Genomic DNA, 18,203 nt, shown 5'->3' with positions numbered 1-18,203 from the left:
TTCATTAAGCAGCAGGGGTGTGGTCGGGGGCCCAAAATTATTCCCCACTGTTTCACTCAAAGCTAGTATTTCTTAATTATTAGTATTATAGTTTAAATTGTTACATGTCAAGTGCCTTTTGAAAATTAGGCTCAATAGTATACTTATTCCTACTCTTGGAAAATCAGTACATTTGTATTTTATAGCTTTGTTTAATATATATGCACCATTTAATAGGTTAATTGCACTGTTACCTTATTAAATTTCTTAACATCTATTTATATTAGTTTTTTTAGTTCTAGAAGAACATAATGCCCTAACAATAAACAAATATGCCTTATAAATAATACATTTGTAGACAGTCCTGACACTGTCTGGGTTATCCTTATTAATAGTTTATAGCAAGGTGAGTTCACTATATACATGCCATAATGAAATGAAAAATAATAGATATTAAAAATATGCCTCATTTTACAATATATATGCAAATTCAACCCAGTCAAAATACAACATTATACTATATGTTTAAAGAAGTTTACAGATTTTCCTTATGCATTGATTACTCTGAAACAGGCACAAACTCATCTAATCAAAAAAAATCTCAGAAAACATGATTAACACTTAAGGGACATGGATTTCAGTTTGAATATCACTAGGTGAAATATTTGTGTTGAACTGTCCCTTGTATTATCTTGTCAAAGAGAAAAATGAAGTGTTTTTAGCTTGCTACTTGGATGAAACCTGAGTAACTGGTAAATGTGGATTCCAAATTTAAAAAGTTAATAGAAGCCATTACTGTAATATCTTAGTAGGATGAAATTAAAGTGTGTGTAGTCTGAGTCAATTCTGCCTTTCATTGAAAGTTGTGCTATATCAGTAGTATGACTTTACCAGTAGTCTCATGGATGTAAGCGTGGCAATGTAATAGGTAACAAGTGCACAAAAGACTGCAGATTTTATACACATCAGTGAGAATTATATTTATCATTTAGCACTCTTACTATTGAGCTAATCTTCAGAATTACGGAAACAAAAGATAAACTTTACAGCTATATATAGTTGCAAATTACCTTTCACAAATACCCATTTGACCTTATTTAAGAGGAAAGTATTCCTGGGGCTGAAACTTTTCATGGCCTTGCTTTAAAGATCAATTTTTTAAAAATGAAGGAAAGTAATTTAACTCTTGACTGAGTGTGGGGAAATACTTTTCTCTTCAAAAAGCTGTGCACAGGTAACTAAATAAAAAAACTCAGCTTTCGCGTGAAGCTGGTTCTCATAAAGGATTACTCGTGTGCATTTTTTAAAAATGAAAACAACTTCTTAGACGAGAAACGAATTGAGACTACATCAAATAAACACCAAACACAGTCTATTTACCTATACAAAGAACAACCACAACATTTGAGGTAAAATAGGTCTCGTAAGAGGATAAGTTAAGAACCGTCTTAGATCTCAAATAAATAAAAATGAGCCCTAATCCTGCAGCACATGGTGTGGACAGATTGTTGCACTTCTCCCAAGAGACCCACTGAAGTCAGTGTGGCTTGGCATGGGTGTGGCAGTCTGCTTGTGCTCCTGTTGATTGCAGGATCAGGCCTTCCTTTCAAAATGTGATCTTCAGGCATGCATATTGTTAAATCACACAGTAGATGACTGTACTAGATATATGCCTGTACATATGGCATAGGAGTTGAATACTTAGCCTTGATAGACACAACAGAATTCGGCACCAGTATAACCTTCTGACTGCTTTGGTCTCCTGAATCTTATTAACTACAGGCATATAGGGGCTTGTTTGCAGTAAGTAGGGCCATATTTGAAGTAGTGCCATGTTTACTGCAGCTGGAGAGTTTAAAAATATACATAATGACATGGGATGAATATTTTTATTTGAAAGTTCAGATCAGGGACTGGTTCAATTTTTGCAGGTGTTTAGGGCCCTGTTTTGTTAAAGAACAAAAGTGACCTAATATGAGTCAGAATGGTTAGAAACTAATTATAGAGGCTTTACTAGTGATTCTTTAGTTAATTTTGGATTGTGATATCAATTTTAAAACAGGACTGAAATATGGTACTTCTGTTTTATATGCTGAAGATTTAATTTAGTCTCCAAATCTGACAACTCTCCAAGGGACAATAGAACTTCCTATATAACTTTTGCAGTAGAATTACACTAATTTTTCCAGAAGAAATATTTGAAAATGTGTCTTTTTGAAAAACTGGCTTTTCTTGTTTTTTATTCCTTTTACTAGCAACCACAAACCCATCATCACATAAGTACATATTCTCATATCCTATACACACTCTAATAGTACTTTTGGGGTAGAACATTTCTGTTTTAAAATTAAACACACAATCTATTTGAGTTTCATTGAGGTGAGCTGATACAGTTTTTCAGCTCATTCTGCTACTACCATTTTCTGATGCTGCTCCACCTGTTTCAACTCACCAGCTGTCATCTGCACATATCCAGGTGAGCCTGGTAGGCTCACTGCTGCTCAGGCTGTCTATTTCACAGGCTTTCTGCATTTCCTGTTCCCTGTAGCTCCCCAAGCTATCCCAGGAATTTCCTGGTTCCTCCTGGCACCCTAGTTTCTTGGCACTTCCTCATCCACAACCTGGCAAGGATAACTTCATGGTCTGCTACTGAAACTGTAATTGTCTGGCAAATTTCCTGTGGTTCACCAGAGTGGTGCTTTGCTCTGGCAAGTCATAAGGCCAGTGGGTTCCAGTTAAAAGGGATTGTGGTGGGAGAAATGGGGCTGGGGTTAGGTAGGCTGAGAAACAGTCGGTTTAAATCAGCATACAGTTATTCTCTGCTCCACTGTAGTTTGCAAGTTCCTCTGCCTCTAACCTATCTGGGTCTCTCTGGCTCCTTAGTTGCATGGAGCACTGTGGGGATTGTAGTTCAGGGGAGTCAGGGAACAAGAACTTGAAAGACCTTGAGCTAGAGAGCCAAAGTGCAGAAAAGCTGAGGAGGTTTAGACCTGCAGCACAAGGTATCCCTGCTATCCAGCATGCTTGTTCTCCTAGTCTCCTTTCTCAGCTTTCCTGCTCCTCTATTAATTCATCCTGGCTCAGTGCTGTGCTGTGCTAACTGTTTCCTTTTCCATGCCTTCTCACCCGTACCTCCTGCAGGCCACTGCCCTGTCTCCATGCCCCTTCTTTTTACTCATAAGTGTCCCAGGTCTGCGCTCTCTCATGAATTTGCAAATATTTGCCACGAACAGTTACTATGACATTTTTACATAAATATTTTTTCACCAGAGGGGAAAAAATTAAGACTTGAGTTAAGTTTGTGGCCATGTAACATTGCCTGTTGGTGATCATATCTTTCCTGGACATGAGTTTAAATGTCCAAGTTCAAACATTAGAAAATCAGAAAATGCAGAGTTAAGTTCCCTCCACGTGTCTCTTACCCTAAGGACATGGCGAATCCTAGAAAACTGGGAAGTGGAGAAGTAAGGTGATGGCATGCAAAATAACTACCCAAAGCAGTGTCATGCAACATTGAAATCTTAACTCCATCTTTGCAAAGTCTTTTTTGCCTGCTGAATTTACATAGTTATTTTAAATAATGATAACATGGAACTTGACAGCAGTGGATCCTGGGATTAGGAGAAGTCCCTAACTTCCTTTCTCCCTGGCAGCTTGCCATTGGTCCTCCTGGCAGAAATCCACTCCTCTCATGACCCCATAGCCTGTTTGGAGCTGGGCTTCCCAGGGACCTACCTAGAAAAGGTAGACTAGAACCAGCCAACTCCATGTGGCAGGACAGCAGCAACCCTTCTGCATATGACTTCTCTGCCAGACCCTTTGATTTGAAAAGCAGTGACCAAAACTAGAGGATATTTGATAATGCTGATAAATTAGTTGCCCTACATCACATAGGAAGTCTTAAACAAAGCTATTTCTCCTGTGTCCTGTCACCTGAACTACAACCATCTATTCTCTTCCTGTAGCTCTCTTCAGTGTTCAGTCAGAAGTTCTATCATGGGCAGCTATTTGCTAGGCAAGTTTGTATGTTGGTTGCAGGACTGGCTGTTTTGTGTGGACAGCTTGGCTAAGCATATAGATTTGATGTGATCTTTCTGAGGTGCAGTCTGGCTTAGTGAATGAAACTTGGCTCCACAATAGGCTTGGCAGAAATTGATTTTTATTTTTTTAATAATCTGTGGATAGCAGTATTTATTTTTAAGTATTTTTCCCCATTTTGATTGATTTTAAACTTTTACAATTGCAAAATTATCAGTGTTAAGAATTTTTTAATTGATTTACATTCTCACATTTTTGAGAAACTGTGAGGAGTTCAGGCACAGAATGATCAAACAATAAGTATTGAATGAGAGTAGACATTGAGATTCCAAAAGCTAAAACTTTATAATCATTAAAACACATCAACATTGCATGTCAAAATATAAAAAGTATATGTCCTTAAACTCTTAAATTCTCAGGAAGCATTCTTCTTATTTTGCCTTTCTGTGCTCTTGATTATTATCAATGGCAACATTTTTCATCAGTTTGTATATGTTATCATTGTTTATCAACATTTATTTATAAACATCTGTTCCTCTAAGCTATGTATGATACTAGAGTGTTCTATTTTTGCCTATTCAAGAAGTGACCTTGTGAAATCTCTGATCCTCAGTCTTCCCATCTGTAAAAGGGAATGAATACTTGTCATCTTTAAATATATATATATATATATATATGTGTGTGTGTGAAGCTTTTCTCAATGTAAATTGTGAAGGGATTTATTAATGCTCATTATTGGAAGAAGGAAGTGTGGAATTACTGGCTTCCAATGCAATGCTCGTGTAGCCTAAAATGATATGTTGATGGGGCCAAATAAGAAACTTGCTGGTTCAGAGTATATGTCATGTCTCTCTCTTTAACCTAGGTAAGAATAATGAACTGAGTAAGAAGTATTCTGTTACATTGTGTAATAGTCAGCTTTGTGATGTTAGAGGTCTTGGGTTCAAGTCCCTGCAGAGAAGTGGTTTTTGTATGTATTCCGTTTTAAGTTCAAATGGGATATGGTGTTCAAGTTGTGACAGTAGTTCCAACAAGGAGTGTATGTTCTGTGCTAATAATCCATAAAAAAAATCGCTAGTTCTGCCTCCTCTCACTCTGGATAACTTCATGTTTACAATTATGGGCCTTCTTATTTGGTACCATGCACAAGATCTCAGCTAGGAAAATTGAGTGATACATATTTTACACAGTTCTTGTTTGTTTGTTCTTGAGGTTTATATAAAAAAGCATTTGGACTTGTCTACACAGGGCAATTTGCCAGCACAGCTGTACTGGTATAATTAAACTACTACAGCTATGCTTCTCCAGAAGGTATGCTCTTTTGGGATTTAGAGTACCTTTTACGGTTTAGCGTGTATGTCTCTTTGGAAGTGATTTACACTACAGTGAGGGGAAAAAGGCACTCTGCAAAAGAGTATGCGCATAGGGAGTGTTGTAGCATAGCTACAGTGGTATAATTACATTGATGTAGTTATGTACATCCCCAGGAGGGCAGGAGACTGGACTCCATGACCTCTCGAGGTCCCTTCCAGTCCTGGTATTCTGTGATTCTATGTCCCTGTTTAGATATGCCCTTAAAGTGTTTTTTTTCAACTGTCAAAACAGCTCATTTTAGCTTGCCCTATCTTGGGAACTCCCTCTTTTAACTTTGGAATTTACCCTTTAGCTCTATCTTGACACTTGACCCAACTGACCAGTTTTCGGATTGATCGGGAATTTCTTGTGATTGGAGCAGGAATCCTCACTGCATATCAACATGCTGGAGCATTGGATTATATACAGGTTTTTCTGTATCACCACCACAATGTATTATATGAACTAGCAAGGGGGAACACATTTCAGGATGCTCTTCCAGGAGGGAATTAGGTTGTTGCTGCATCAAGGAGAGCATCGCTCTAATAGCTAACTGCTTTCTAGTGTCTAGAGCCATCTTACTGGCTATCTCAGCAGGAATTTTTTCCCGAGTCGTAAGTGATCCCTGAATACAACTGTCTTCCTGATCATCTTCACAGTTTGGGACATTCTGACAATAAACCTGTTGCTATGAGCAACAACAGGAAATGCCATCCGTTTTCTCAAGTGCACCTCAGTACAGGCTCCCTGTCCAACTCTTTTCATCTCAGCTGGCAGATAGCTCCCTGCTCCTGATCATCTTACATATTATGTTTAATCTGACGGTGAATCAGGCCAAGCTCATTTGTTAAATTAGCAAGGCCAGTGCAGTGCTGATTCTCTATTCTTGTGTTGCCAGTTCCTCCTATGGTACTGCTTCCTCTCCATCCCAACCTAGTCATTCAGAATCATCTTGCATCCCATGCTCAGTCCTGTGCATTTCCCAGTATAGCTGCTTCATGGCTAAATGATGGGAGACAGTGGTGTTCTGCAGATATTCAACAGGTTCTATTCAACAGTACAATTGGCTCGATCAGAATGGCCTGTTCAATAAAATGAAAGCAATTTTGGTGTAGTCATTGGCCCATGGAGTTCAGCCAACACTGGCTTGTATCCAGGATGTCTTGGGAATACTTGCTGCACCTTAAATTATCAGGACTTGTGTTTATATAATTCAGAGTGCAGTTGACAGTGCTACCAGCATTTCATCTCCTCGTTTGGAAAAGATCAGTCTTTTCCAGTACCATGGTAGCAAGAGATTTTTGAAAGGGCTGCTTTGTTTCCATCTTTAGGTCCAGAGCATGTTCCTTTGTGGGATCTTAACGCAGTCCCAGTGGCTTTAATGGGACTTCCATTAATAAGCCACTGGTGGTGCAGTCATGAAAAAAGCTTTGGGGGTAGCCGAGTTAGTCTGTACAGGATAAACTTTAAAAACAACAAATGGTTTGATAGTACTTTACAAAGCATGTAGATGGTATCATGAGCTTCCGTGGGCAAAACTCCGGTCATCTGAAGTAGTGGGCTGTGCCCACGAAAGCTCATGATACCATCTACATGTTTTGTTAGTCTATAAAGTGCCACCAGGCCATTTGTTGTTTTTCAAGTTTATCATGAAAAAAGTAAATGTAGTCTTGTGATATCAGGAAAAGTATTTCTAGGATTACAGTATTTTCAGAAAGAGAGAAGTATGAATGACTGACTCTATGCAAGGCACTGATAAAATATCATCTGCAACAATGTGTGTGATTATTGTCATCCATGTTCAAGAAAGATTAATTTAAATTGTAACAGGTGTAGAAAAGGCCTGTTAGGATGATCAGAGAATGCAGAGCCTTGTCTTATGAGAGGAGACAATAATGGCTTGTTTTTACACAGGCAAAACAAGATGATAGATCTGATTATTGTCTATAAACACCTTGTAGGGTAGGTATCAGGGAGAGAGAAGAGCTATTTAAGCTAAAGGACAAAGTTGGTTTGAAAACAAATGGGTATAAGCCAGTTATGAGTAAATTTAGGCTGGAAATTAAAAGCTTTTTGATCATCAGAGAAATGCGATTCTGGAACAGCCTTCCAGTATCAGGAGTGTGTGTGCATGGAGGATAAACTTATCTATAGTAAAAGCTCTCAGCGTGTTGGAGCAAATGGGGGTGCCAATTAATAGAATATTCTGGTTAACTGAGTTATACTTTACCAATGGAATACTAGTTTTCAAGGAATTAGAATACAACAAAACAAATAGAGTTTAAAATAGTATATATGTATACACCAATCTAGTAGTAGTACTAAAGTGCATAGTGATTGTTTTTTTGAAGCACTTTGGTGTATACAGCTGTAGTTTTCCATACAGTAGGTTACCTTATGATACTAAGCTGTGTGCAGCACATGGTGTACACCCAGATCCCTAAAAATATACTGAACGGAATTCAGTCTTTCTTTGATTTAGTAGGTGCTTCAGGATGTTTCTGTGCCTCAGGTTCATCAATATCAATATCAATTATCCTTGTATATATAGGTAGTATAAGAAATTGGGTTGAATCTATAATAGTCCTATGGTACACTATAGAGGCTGCTTTTTTTGAATAAATCCTTGATGTTAGTTTGCTTACTTGTCTTCTGCCTCTTGCATAAAAGTGGAGTGCAGAATATGCAATTTCATAATATGCTGATCAGTATGTTAGTTCTGTTACTAGACTGAAAATTTGTATTGGGAGAAATCAGAAATACTGATTGATTGAATGCCAGATAACAGCTTTTCTGTACTTCTAAGGTGGAGCTTGATCAGTTAATGAATGGGTTTATATGATGATGTTGCCTGCAGTGGACTGGACTGGATCCACAATGTCCATTCCAGATCTAAGTCGTATGTTCCTGTTTTCTTGGAATGTTCTTCTAAAGACTCTGGTGTCCTCAGATAGGAAGGGGCAACCTCTTTTTTTGTCATTTCAAGGACTTTATGCACAAGTCTAGTAAAGTACCTTTTAAAATCTCCTCTTTGTTCTGAAACCACTTTTGTAGTTTCCTATTCTTGGCTAGAGGCATAGATATTATTTTGGTTTGCTACTGTTCCATTTGATCAAAACCTTGTCTCTACAGCTCCCATCATTTTTTGACTTGCAGTGAAACAAGGCATTCAGAAGCAGTTAAGATTTTTTTCTTCAGAAAGCCTGACAATTTAATTGTCTCTTTCTATAAAATATATTTTAACATTATAACCAAGAATAGTGTTAATTCATTTATTCTCTTTGCATTTGAAATGTAACTAGATAACTAAACCAGATTTCCTTGTCATGCGTTAAGGGCTATGTTTTTCTTGTTTTTAAAAGCTATCAAGTCCTATTATAGCTAACTGCTTACATCTGTGGTTTCTGGCACAGTGAGCAAGAACAGATCTTAAATTTTGTGTAATCTTGCATTTGAAAAATTATGAAGTATTGTCATACTATTGAACAATTTAAATGTAGTGATAATTTTGTCTCCCCAAATTAGCACAGTTTGAAATCCAGGGATGGTAAGAAGCAGATTTAAAAGTTTTATTTAGCTTATAGTAAGGACTTAGCTTATGAGGATTTCAGAAAGTCTAAAAATGTTCATCAGTTTTCACAAGGGAGAAACATTTAAAAACCATCCTTTGCCTGATGGTTTGAAGACTACACCCTATTATCATACAGACAGGTTAAGCAGTTTTATCTTGTTTAAATTATTTCTGTTATGGAAATCCACTCTTTTAAACTGATTGAAATAGGTGAGTTAAAAAAAGATGAATGTTCATCTTAATTTTATAGAAATAATTTTTGAACTAACATCTTTGTTTTACATGTTCTGTCAAGTACAGTGATGAGTGGAATACAGAAAATTCATTTATTGTTTCCAAATCTTGAGGGGCCAGGGGAGGTAGAGGCACAGCAAAAGTGGCACAAGTGGGGACTGAAGCAGTCTCTGCTTGTGCTGCGATTCTGCTTTTAATATATGGCGATATACCTATCTCATAGAGCTGGAAGTGACCTCAAGAGGTCATTGAGTCCAGTCCTCTGTCCTCACAGCAGGACCAAGTACCATCCTTGACAGATTTGCCCCAGGTCCCTAAATGGGCCCCTCAAGGATTGAACTCACACCCCTGGGTTTAGCAGGCCAATTCTCAAACCACTGAGCTCTCCCTCCCCCCATTTTTTGAAATGTACAAGAGCCAGTGGGCCCCAAGCTCCCTGCAGGGCTTTCTTTTGAAATGTACAAGAGCCCCGCATTTCAAAGGCTTGAGGTGCTGCAGGGAGTGGCAGATAAAGGAAATGCAGTGGATCTAATCTACCTCTATTTCAGTAAGGCATTTGATATAGTATCTCATGGGGAATTATTGGTTAAATTGGAAAAGATGGGGATCAGTATGAAAATTGAGAGGTGGATAAGCAACTGGTTAAAGGGGAGACTTCAGTAGGTCATACTGAAAGGTGAACTGTCAGGTTGGAGGGAGGTTACTAGCGGAGTTCCTCAGGAATCAGTTTTGGGACCAATCTTATTTAATCTTTTTATTACTGACCTCGGCACCAAAAGTGGGAGTGTGCTAATAAAGTTTGCGGATGACACAAAGTTGGGAGGTATTGCCAATTCAGTAAAGGATCGGGATATTATAAAGGTAGATCTGGATGATCTTGTAAATTGGAGTAATAGTAATAAGATGAAATTTAATAGTGAGAAGTTGAAGGGTATGCACTTTGGAATTAATAACAATAATTTTAGTTATGAGCTGGGGACACATCAGTTGAAAGTGATGGAAGAGGGAGAAGGACCTCAGAGTCCTGGTTGGTCACAGGATGACTATGAGCTGCCAATGTGACATGGCCGTGAAAAAGGCTAATATGGTCTTGGGATGCATTATGCGAGGTATTTCCAGTGGAGATAAGGAGGTGTTAGTGCAGTTATACAAGGCATTGGTGAGACCTCATTTGGAATACTGTGTGCAGTTCTGGTCTCCCGTGTTTAAGAAGGATGAATTCAAACTGGAACAGGTACAAAGAAGGGTCACTAGGGTGATTTGAGGAATGGAAAACCTGTCTTATGAAAGACTCAAGGAGCTTGGCTTGTTTACCTTAACCAAAAGAAGGCTGAGGGGAGACATGATTGCTTTCTTCAAATATATTAGAGGGATAAATACCAGGGAGGGAGAGGAATTATTTAAGCTCAGTATCAATGTGGACACAAGAACAAATGGATATAAACTGGCTATCAGGAAGTTTAGACTCGAAATTAGACAAAGGTTTCTAACCATTAGTAGTGGGGGCAAAAGACCTATCTTCAAGATTAAGCTAGATGGGTTTATGAAGGGGCTGGTTTGATGGGATAACATAATCTTGGCAACTAATTGACCTTTCCCTATCAGTGGTAAATAGGCCAATGGTGGGATGATAGGAGTTACTATAGAGAACTTTTTCCTGGGTGTCTGGCTGGTGAGTCTTGCCCACATGCTCAGGGTTCAGCTGATTGCCATATTTGAGGTCAGGAAGGAATTTTCCTCCAAGGTAGATTGGCTGAGGCCCTGGAGGTTTTTCGCCTTCCTCTGTAGTATGGGGCACGGATCACTTGCTGGAGGATTCTCTGCATCTTAGGGTCTTCAAACCATCATTTGAGGATTTCAGTATCTGAGATATAGGTGAGAGGATTATTCCAGGAGTGGGTGGGTGAGATTCTGTGGCCTGCATTGTGCCGGGGGTCAGATTAGATGATCATAATGGTCCCTTCTGACCGTAAAGTCTATGAGTCTATGAGTGTGGGTCCAGCAGGTGAGTCCCGCTGGCCCTGTGCTGCCTGCAGGGCTTCTGCTTTTGAAATGTACAAGAGCTCAGCTCTTGTACATTTCAGAAAGAAGCTCTGTGCTCCCTGCAGGGTTTCCGCTTTTGAACTTTAGCAAGAGCCCAGCATCGACTATTCAATTAGTTAATTAATCTAAATTTAACATCTCTAGTCTAAAACTCCTGCTCTGTTCCCACTGCATTCAGTTCAGCTGCAAGAGTTGGTTTTGGTTTTATAGAACCATCAATCAATTTGTGCCCCTTTCCAAGTAGCATATGGTCCTGCTTATTGGGCAATGGAAAGGGGATGCCAGAAAACAAGAGAACATAAAATAACAAAAACTAGAAAATAAATGGAGATGAAGAGAAAACGAAGCAGCAGCATCAGCCCAGACCCTAACCCTAACTCCCCCATCCCCCACTGTGGCGTGGCCCTGAATCCCCGTTTGTATCCCTGCAGCCCAACCCTAGCCCTGAACCTGCACCCCCAGCCAAAGCTCTTGCACCTTAGCTCTGTCTCAGCCCTTCATCACTGGCTTAATGACAGAGCCCTCATCCCTAGACAGAGCTTTTGCATCTTAATCCTTTGTTCCAGCCTTGAACCCCTCATCTCCAGCCTCACCCCAGAGCCAACTCCCCCAGACAGAATCCTCACACTCCTACACCTCAACCCTCTGCCCCAAACCTGAGCCCCTGCCCACACTTAGAACCCGTTGGCCGCATCTCTGCCACATGAGTTTTGTTTTGTGCACATATTGGTGCACATAACATTCATTCCGCTTGGGTGGAAAAAATTAGAGGGACTACTGATCCCATCTCAAAGTAATTTCACCTGCAAAGATTGGGGAACCAACGTCACTCGTTAGTTACAGAAGATTTCTTAATCAGTCACTAATCTTGTACCTGAGGTAGCTCCAATATTGAGAAGAGAACTGAAGTTTTCTCAATTTATTCCACCAAACAGCTCTAGGATTTCCACTGGATCTAATGCTGTGGATGCAATAGACCAATTATTGTATCTTGAAATGAGGTGATTTGACAGTTAGGAGGAGTAGATTGTAGTTACTTTAATGCCAAGTGTAATGTTTTGAAATCATAGATACATTTTGAAATTGATACTGATAAGAATTGCCTTAAAATGGGTTTATTTGCTGTATTTCCAAATTCTAACACTTTGGAATTAGGGCTTGTGTCTGGAGTGGAAACTATTCTTAGAACTATAGATGAATCTGGTATCTGTATATTTCAGAACCTCACTAGATGGGTGTTGCCTTTCTTTATCTATTTTATGAAAAATAATCCTTCTTTTACTTTTTCTCTTCCACAGTTCCACATTTTATTATAATGTTTTGTTTTCTTATCTGGACTTTTTTCCTATTTTTATGATGTCCTTTGAGAAATTACATCATTAATACTAAATCCAGTATTCAAAGTGAGGATTTAACCTTAATTTAAATAGCAAATTTTCCATATTGTTTGCTATCCCCTTCTTACTGCATTGTAATGCCTTATTTGATTTTGACCTTTGCTGCCTATTAAAACAATGTCTTACTGAGCAGTCCATAATAATACCTTGATCTTTTCATTAGACTGTGGAACAATACACTTGAATTTCTTTAATCCAGCATACCCTGCAAAACAAGGTATGCTGGATTAAAGAATTTTCTGGGCCATGAAGGGTTCTGCGGTATCTGGGTGTGAGGCAGATGGGGGTGGAGTGCTTACTTGGCACCCCACTCAGGGATCACATGATTTTGCGCTTCACTGTGTTGCCAGGCACTGCACCCCTGCTGCTATGGGAGCAGCTGGGAAAGCCTCAAGAGAAGCATGTTGTGTTGCTGCCATTCTCCCGGCCAGGGAGGAGGGGCAATGTCACTGTGCAGAGCTGCTTCCTCCTCACCCTCCCAGAGTCCATACCCTGGATGTTCCCGGATCAGGGACACCCGGAGTATGGAAGTTCAAGTGTGTTTTAAAAGGATTCTAAACTTCCAGTGACTTTAAGTGTCTGATTCCCTTAAGCAGAGCCTATCACTGACAGCAGCTATATTGAAATGGCTCCTTTTAATATTGTTTTAATTTGTCTAAATTAAATGTGATCTCTTTGCTAGAAAAACAAGGTCTTGCTTATTTTTCTATCAAGATTTTGGTTTCATAGTCTCTTCAGTAGTGGCGTACGCGATCTCACTACTGTTAGGCTAGCAGGCCTGCTGCCTGACGTAGAATTGCTCTGAGGTCCTAAAAAGCAAGTAGTCTGGTAGCACTTTAAAGACTAACAAAACATATAGATGTTTTGTTAAAGTGCTACCAGACTGTTAGTTGTCTTTTAAGTTTTTCCTGTTACAGGCTAACTCGGTTACCCCTCTGAAGCTTCTGGGCTCCTAAACAATTTGTACCCTATCTTGGTTTTCCAGGCAGTGCTGCTACCATCTGGCTCATAACTCAAGAGAAGTTGGGAATGGATGGCACCAGGCAGAGCTTCTCAGAAATAAAGGCCATGAGGAGGGTGGAGTTTGGATGTGTGCTTGCAATAAGAGCATAGAGGATAGGCAAGGAAGGTTGTGACTTCTCTCCTAGATTCCCATTCACAAATGTAGTCAGCATCTGGCATCAGACTGGGTTGATAATACTGCGTGAGCAGAGGCTTAGGGTCAGGGGTGTGCAATAATTTTTGCGGGGGGGCGGGGGAGGAAGTATTACTTACTGAACTTTTCTCTTTGCTATGTGGTCTGTGTCCAGAAGGGGCAAAGCCTGGGGAGGAAGGGTTGGGCCCGGAGACTAATCTCCACCCAGAGCTGTCTGCAGCCGGAGCCTTTGAAGTAAAAACACAGCAAAGGGCTTGTGGCTCCTGGCCCCGCTGCTACCCTGTTACATAGCAGCCTCCCAGGGTTGCTGCAGCTATTTATTCAAAAGGCTTGCAGCTCCTGGCTCTGTTGCTACTATGTTGTCTGGCAGCCACTTGCAGCTCTTGCCTCTGCCAGGGTAGTGCCACAACCAAGAGTCATACCAGGATCCTCCTTGCCTGAGCCACTGCCTGGAAATTTGGTGGCACGAGCAGCAGAGTATAAATAGAAAGTGGCCAAATGCAGTCTGCAGGCCACATCAAAGTGCTAGGCAGGCTGGATCCAGCCCCCAGACTGCATCTTGCCCAGCCCTGCTCAAAGTGAATGTTTCTAGCTGGAACGACAGAGCCAGTTGCTTTACTTGTCAGTGGCCAAAACTGGCTTTTTTTGCTATAATGTACCCAAGTCAGCCCTTAGACTGATCTGAAGTGCTTAATACCTTGAGATTAGAAGGTGTCCAAAGAATTAATCCTCTTGTTTCAAAATCCAAATAAATTCTCTTCCTTTTCTATTTTTGTTTTTTCTATTTTACTGAGACCCTTTTTTCATTTCCAGATATTTTTGCAAGTTTGTATTAGTTTAATGTCATGATAATTGAGTCCCATCCAAAATTCACTTGCAAACTGAAAAATCTTAAGCACACAAATTATACATTATGTGAAAATGGTGAATTTTATTGTACATTCAGACTAATTAATACATTGCACATGATTTGTTTTATGGCATAGTATACATTTTTACAATTTAACAGTATAGTTATATAGTTAATTAGAAAAATTGAATTGTGAATACTTTTTATGTACAGTATGATCAAATTAAAATGTTGGTATTGAATCTTAATATTGGCATTTCCTGACAGTTTGATTTTTTTATTGCAGTTTTAAAATTGTAGTAAAATCTACTTCTGCTTTATATTTAATTCTAGTTAAACTTTGAAACTCACACTTCACTCAAGTGAATGAGTTACCAGCTTAACTTTGGCTGTTTGGCTAGAAACAGTTCTCTGTAAAATTGACTTAAGAGTGCAGCTTTACTTCTGTTTAAGTTCGAATGCATCTTTGTAATGAAAATGTGTTAGTGAATTTTTTTTTCAAATTTGCAGAACAGTGGAGAATTCAAAAATATTGTGGAGATCCTAAAGTTGTTGAATCTCCATCTTTTATGCTGTTTTCTTCTGAAAAAGCTGACAAGTGCAGAGGAGCACACAGTTTGGACAGAGACATTCCTTAGGGGAGGATTTATTAATGAGGATCCTCTGTAGCCTAGTAAGGAGGAAAGGATGGAAGATGATAAAGTACAGGTAGGATCTGACAAGAAACAGATGAAAAATGGTTCCCTTCAGTTACATAGTGGCAGACAGCTAAAAATGACAAATTTAAATGCTAGAAATCTAAATACCAAGATGTGTAAACTTGAGTGCCTGGTATTAAATGAAGATATTAATAAGAATCACAGAAACTTTGTGAAATGATGATAATCAGTGGGATACAGTAATGCCAGGGTACAAAATATATAGAAATGACAAAATGGATTGGGAGTAGTAGCATTATATGTGAAAGAAAACAGAATAAAATACAATACAAATCTTAAAAGAGCCAAACTGTACTATAGACTCTCTATGGCTAGAAATTCTGTTTGAATAATAATAATAATAATTAATAATCATATAGCCTTTGAGATATACTACTGACTACATGACCAGGATGGTTGATGGTGACTGAAATGCTCAGAGAGATTAGAAAGGTTACAAAAATAGAAAACTTAATAATAATAATAATAGGGGATTTCAGCTGTCTTCATAGTGACTGGGTGCATGTCACCTGAGGATAGGATGCAGAGAGTTTCTTGACACGATAATGAGTGCTTCATGGAGCAACTAGTCCTGGAACCCAGAAGGGGAGAGTCAATTCTTGATTTAGTCCTAAGTGGAACACAGGATCTTGTCCAAGAGGTGAATATGCCTGAACTAGGTAATAGCAACCATCATATAACTAAATTTAATATCTTGGCTCAAGGAAAGTGGGAGAGGCACCAAAAAGCCCATCACAGTAGCATTTAACTTCAGAAACAGCAGCTACACAAAAATGGGACTACTAGTTAAATGGAAATTAAAAGATACAGACTCAAAAGTTAAATACTGCAAACTGCATGGAAACTTTTTATAAACTTTGTAATAGAGGCTCAAATTAAATGTATATCCCAAAATTAAAAACATATTAAGATGACCAAAAAAGTGCACCATGGCTAAACAACAAAGTTAAAGAAGCTATTGAAGATAAAAAGGCATGCTTTACAAATTTGAAGGTAAATCGTACTGTGGAAAGTAGAAAGAAGTATGCACTTTGGCAATCAAGTGTAAAGTTATAATTAGGTGGGCAAAAAGGAATTTGAAGAGCAACTAGCTAAAGGTTCAAACTAACAGCAACAAAATGTTTAAGTGCATCGAAGCAGGAAGCCTGCCAAATAATCAATGGGGCCACTGGACAATCAAGATGGGGTAAAGGAGTATTCAAGGAAGATACGGCTAGTATGGAGAAACTAAATGAATTCTTTACATCAGTCTTCGCTGCAAAGGATATGAGGGAGGTTGATAAATCTGAGCCATTTTTAGGTGACAAATCTGAGGACCTATCCCAAATTGAGGTGGTGTTAGAGGAAGTTTTAGAATAAATTGATAAATTAAGCTATAATAAGTCTTCAGGATCGGAAGGGATTCACCCAAGTGTTCTGCAGGAACTCAAATGTGAAATTGTAGAACTACTAAATGTGGTTTGTAACTTGTCATTTAAATCTGCTTCCGTAGCTGATCATTGGAGGATAGCTCGTACAACACTAATTTTTAAAAAAGGCTCCAGAGGCAAGCCCTACAATTACAGGCCGGTAAGCATAGCTTCAGTAACAGGCAGGTTGGTTTAGATACACATATATGAACATGCTTTGTTGGGGAAGAGTCAATGTGGCTTTTGTAAAGACAAATCATGCCTCACCAATTAATCAGAATTCTTTGAGGGGATCAGACAACATGTAAACAGGGTAATTCAGTGCACATGGACTTTTGGAAAGCTTTTTGCTAGATCCCTCACCAAAGTAAAATAAGCAATCAGGATAAGAGGAAAGGTCCTCTCATGGTTAAAAGAACATAAACAAGGGGAAGGAATAAATGGTCAGGTTTCAGAATAGAGAGAAATAAATTGTGGTGTGCCCCAGGAGCTGTGTTGCGACCAGTGTCATTCAACATACAAGAAAACCCCGCTTTACAATAGCCCCAATTGCGACCCCCGCACTTATGTTCATTTTTGTAAGTGCAGAAGGAGCCGAAAACCCCCGATTTATGTCCTTGGCCTGCATTTATGATGGCGCATGGCATGTATCGTAAATGCGGATTCGAGTTACAACGCCCCGACTTGCGATGCTTCCCCAAGCACCAATTGTGTTGAAAGTTGGGGGCCACCTGTACTTACAAATTATCTAGAAAAAAGGTAAACAGTGACGTGGCAAAATTTGCAGACTACAGAATTACTCAAAAGAGTTAAATAGTAGACTGCAAAGACTTGTAAAAAGATCTCACTAATCTGGGTGAATGGCAACAAAATGGCAGATGAAATTCAGTGTTAGTAAATGCAAAGTGATGCATATTGCAAACCATAATCCCAGCTATATATACAAAAGTATGAGGGGGTGGGTAGAGTTCTCACTAGAGCAGAGGTGGGGAACCTCAGGCTCAGAGACTGGATGCAGCCCCCAGCTTGCCTGGATCCGGTCCCCGAGGCTCGCCACTGAGGAGCCCACGCTGGCACTCCAACCACCCACCCACACGGCTGGAGTGCACAAAATCTACTAGCCTGAACCTCCCCAAGCCTCTGGTGTTCAAGGGGAATGTGGGGAGTGTCTTTCTGCTTCTGTTAGGGGCTTTTCACTTTGCTTTTCAGTTGTGTGTGGACCCCGACTGATTTTTCTGTGGGTCAGCGACCCCTAAACCCAGAAAGTTTCCCTACCTCTGTACTAGAGCATGCCCTGTGGCTATCCATTGGATTTTTTTAATCACTTATAATTTACTTTTCTCCTCCAAAACATTTTATTTACTCCTCAGCAGGGACCACGATATAGCCATGCAAAGTTTCATGTTTTAAACTTTGTTGATGTAATCACTTTATATTTAAAAAATGCGTTTAGA

General features: G+C 39.3%; 1 protein-coding gene across 2 annotated transcripts in view; it reads left to right on the top strand.

The window, feature by feature from the left end:
- The window catches only part of ZC3H6 (zinc finger CCCH-type containing 6), a 67,920-nt gene that overhangs the window by 1,697 nt on the left and 48,020 nt on the right, over positions 1 to 18,203 (top strand). The window contains exon 1 of one of the 2 annotated variants that reach the window (XM_089777584.1): positions 15,301 to 15,329. The exons of the other annotated variant lie outside the window; for it this stretch is intronic. Within the exon in view, the coding sequence (XP_089633710.1) occupies positions 15,316 to 15,329 (14 nt within the window). The 5' untranslated portion in view covers positions 15,301 to 15,315. Of the gene's footprint in view, positions 1 to 15,300; positions 15,330 to 18,203 lie in introns of those variants that run through there. 2 annotated transcript variants of the gene reach the window in all.

Source organism: Pelodiscus sinensis, chromosome 3 (genome assembly GCF_052426305.1).
Source record: "Pelodiscus sinensis isolate ZL-2025 chromosome 3, ASM5242630v1, whole genome shotgun sequence".
NCBI classification, from domain to species: Eukaryota; Metazoa; Chordata; order Testudines; family Trionychidae; genus Pelodiscus; species Pelodiscus sinensis.
The sequence above is the reverse complement of the archived record's forward strand: the minus strand, read 5'-3'. Positions and strand labels throughout refer to the sequence as shown.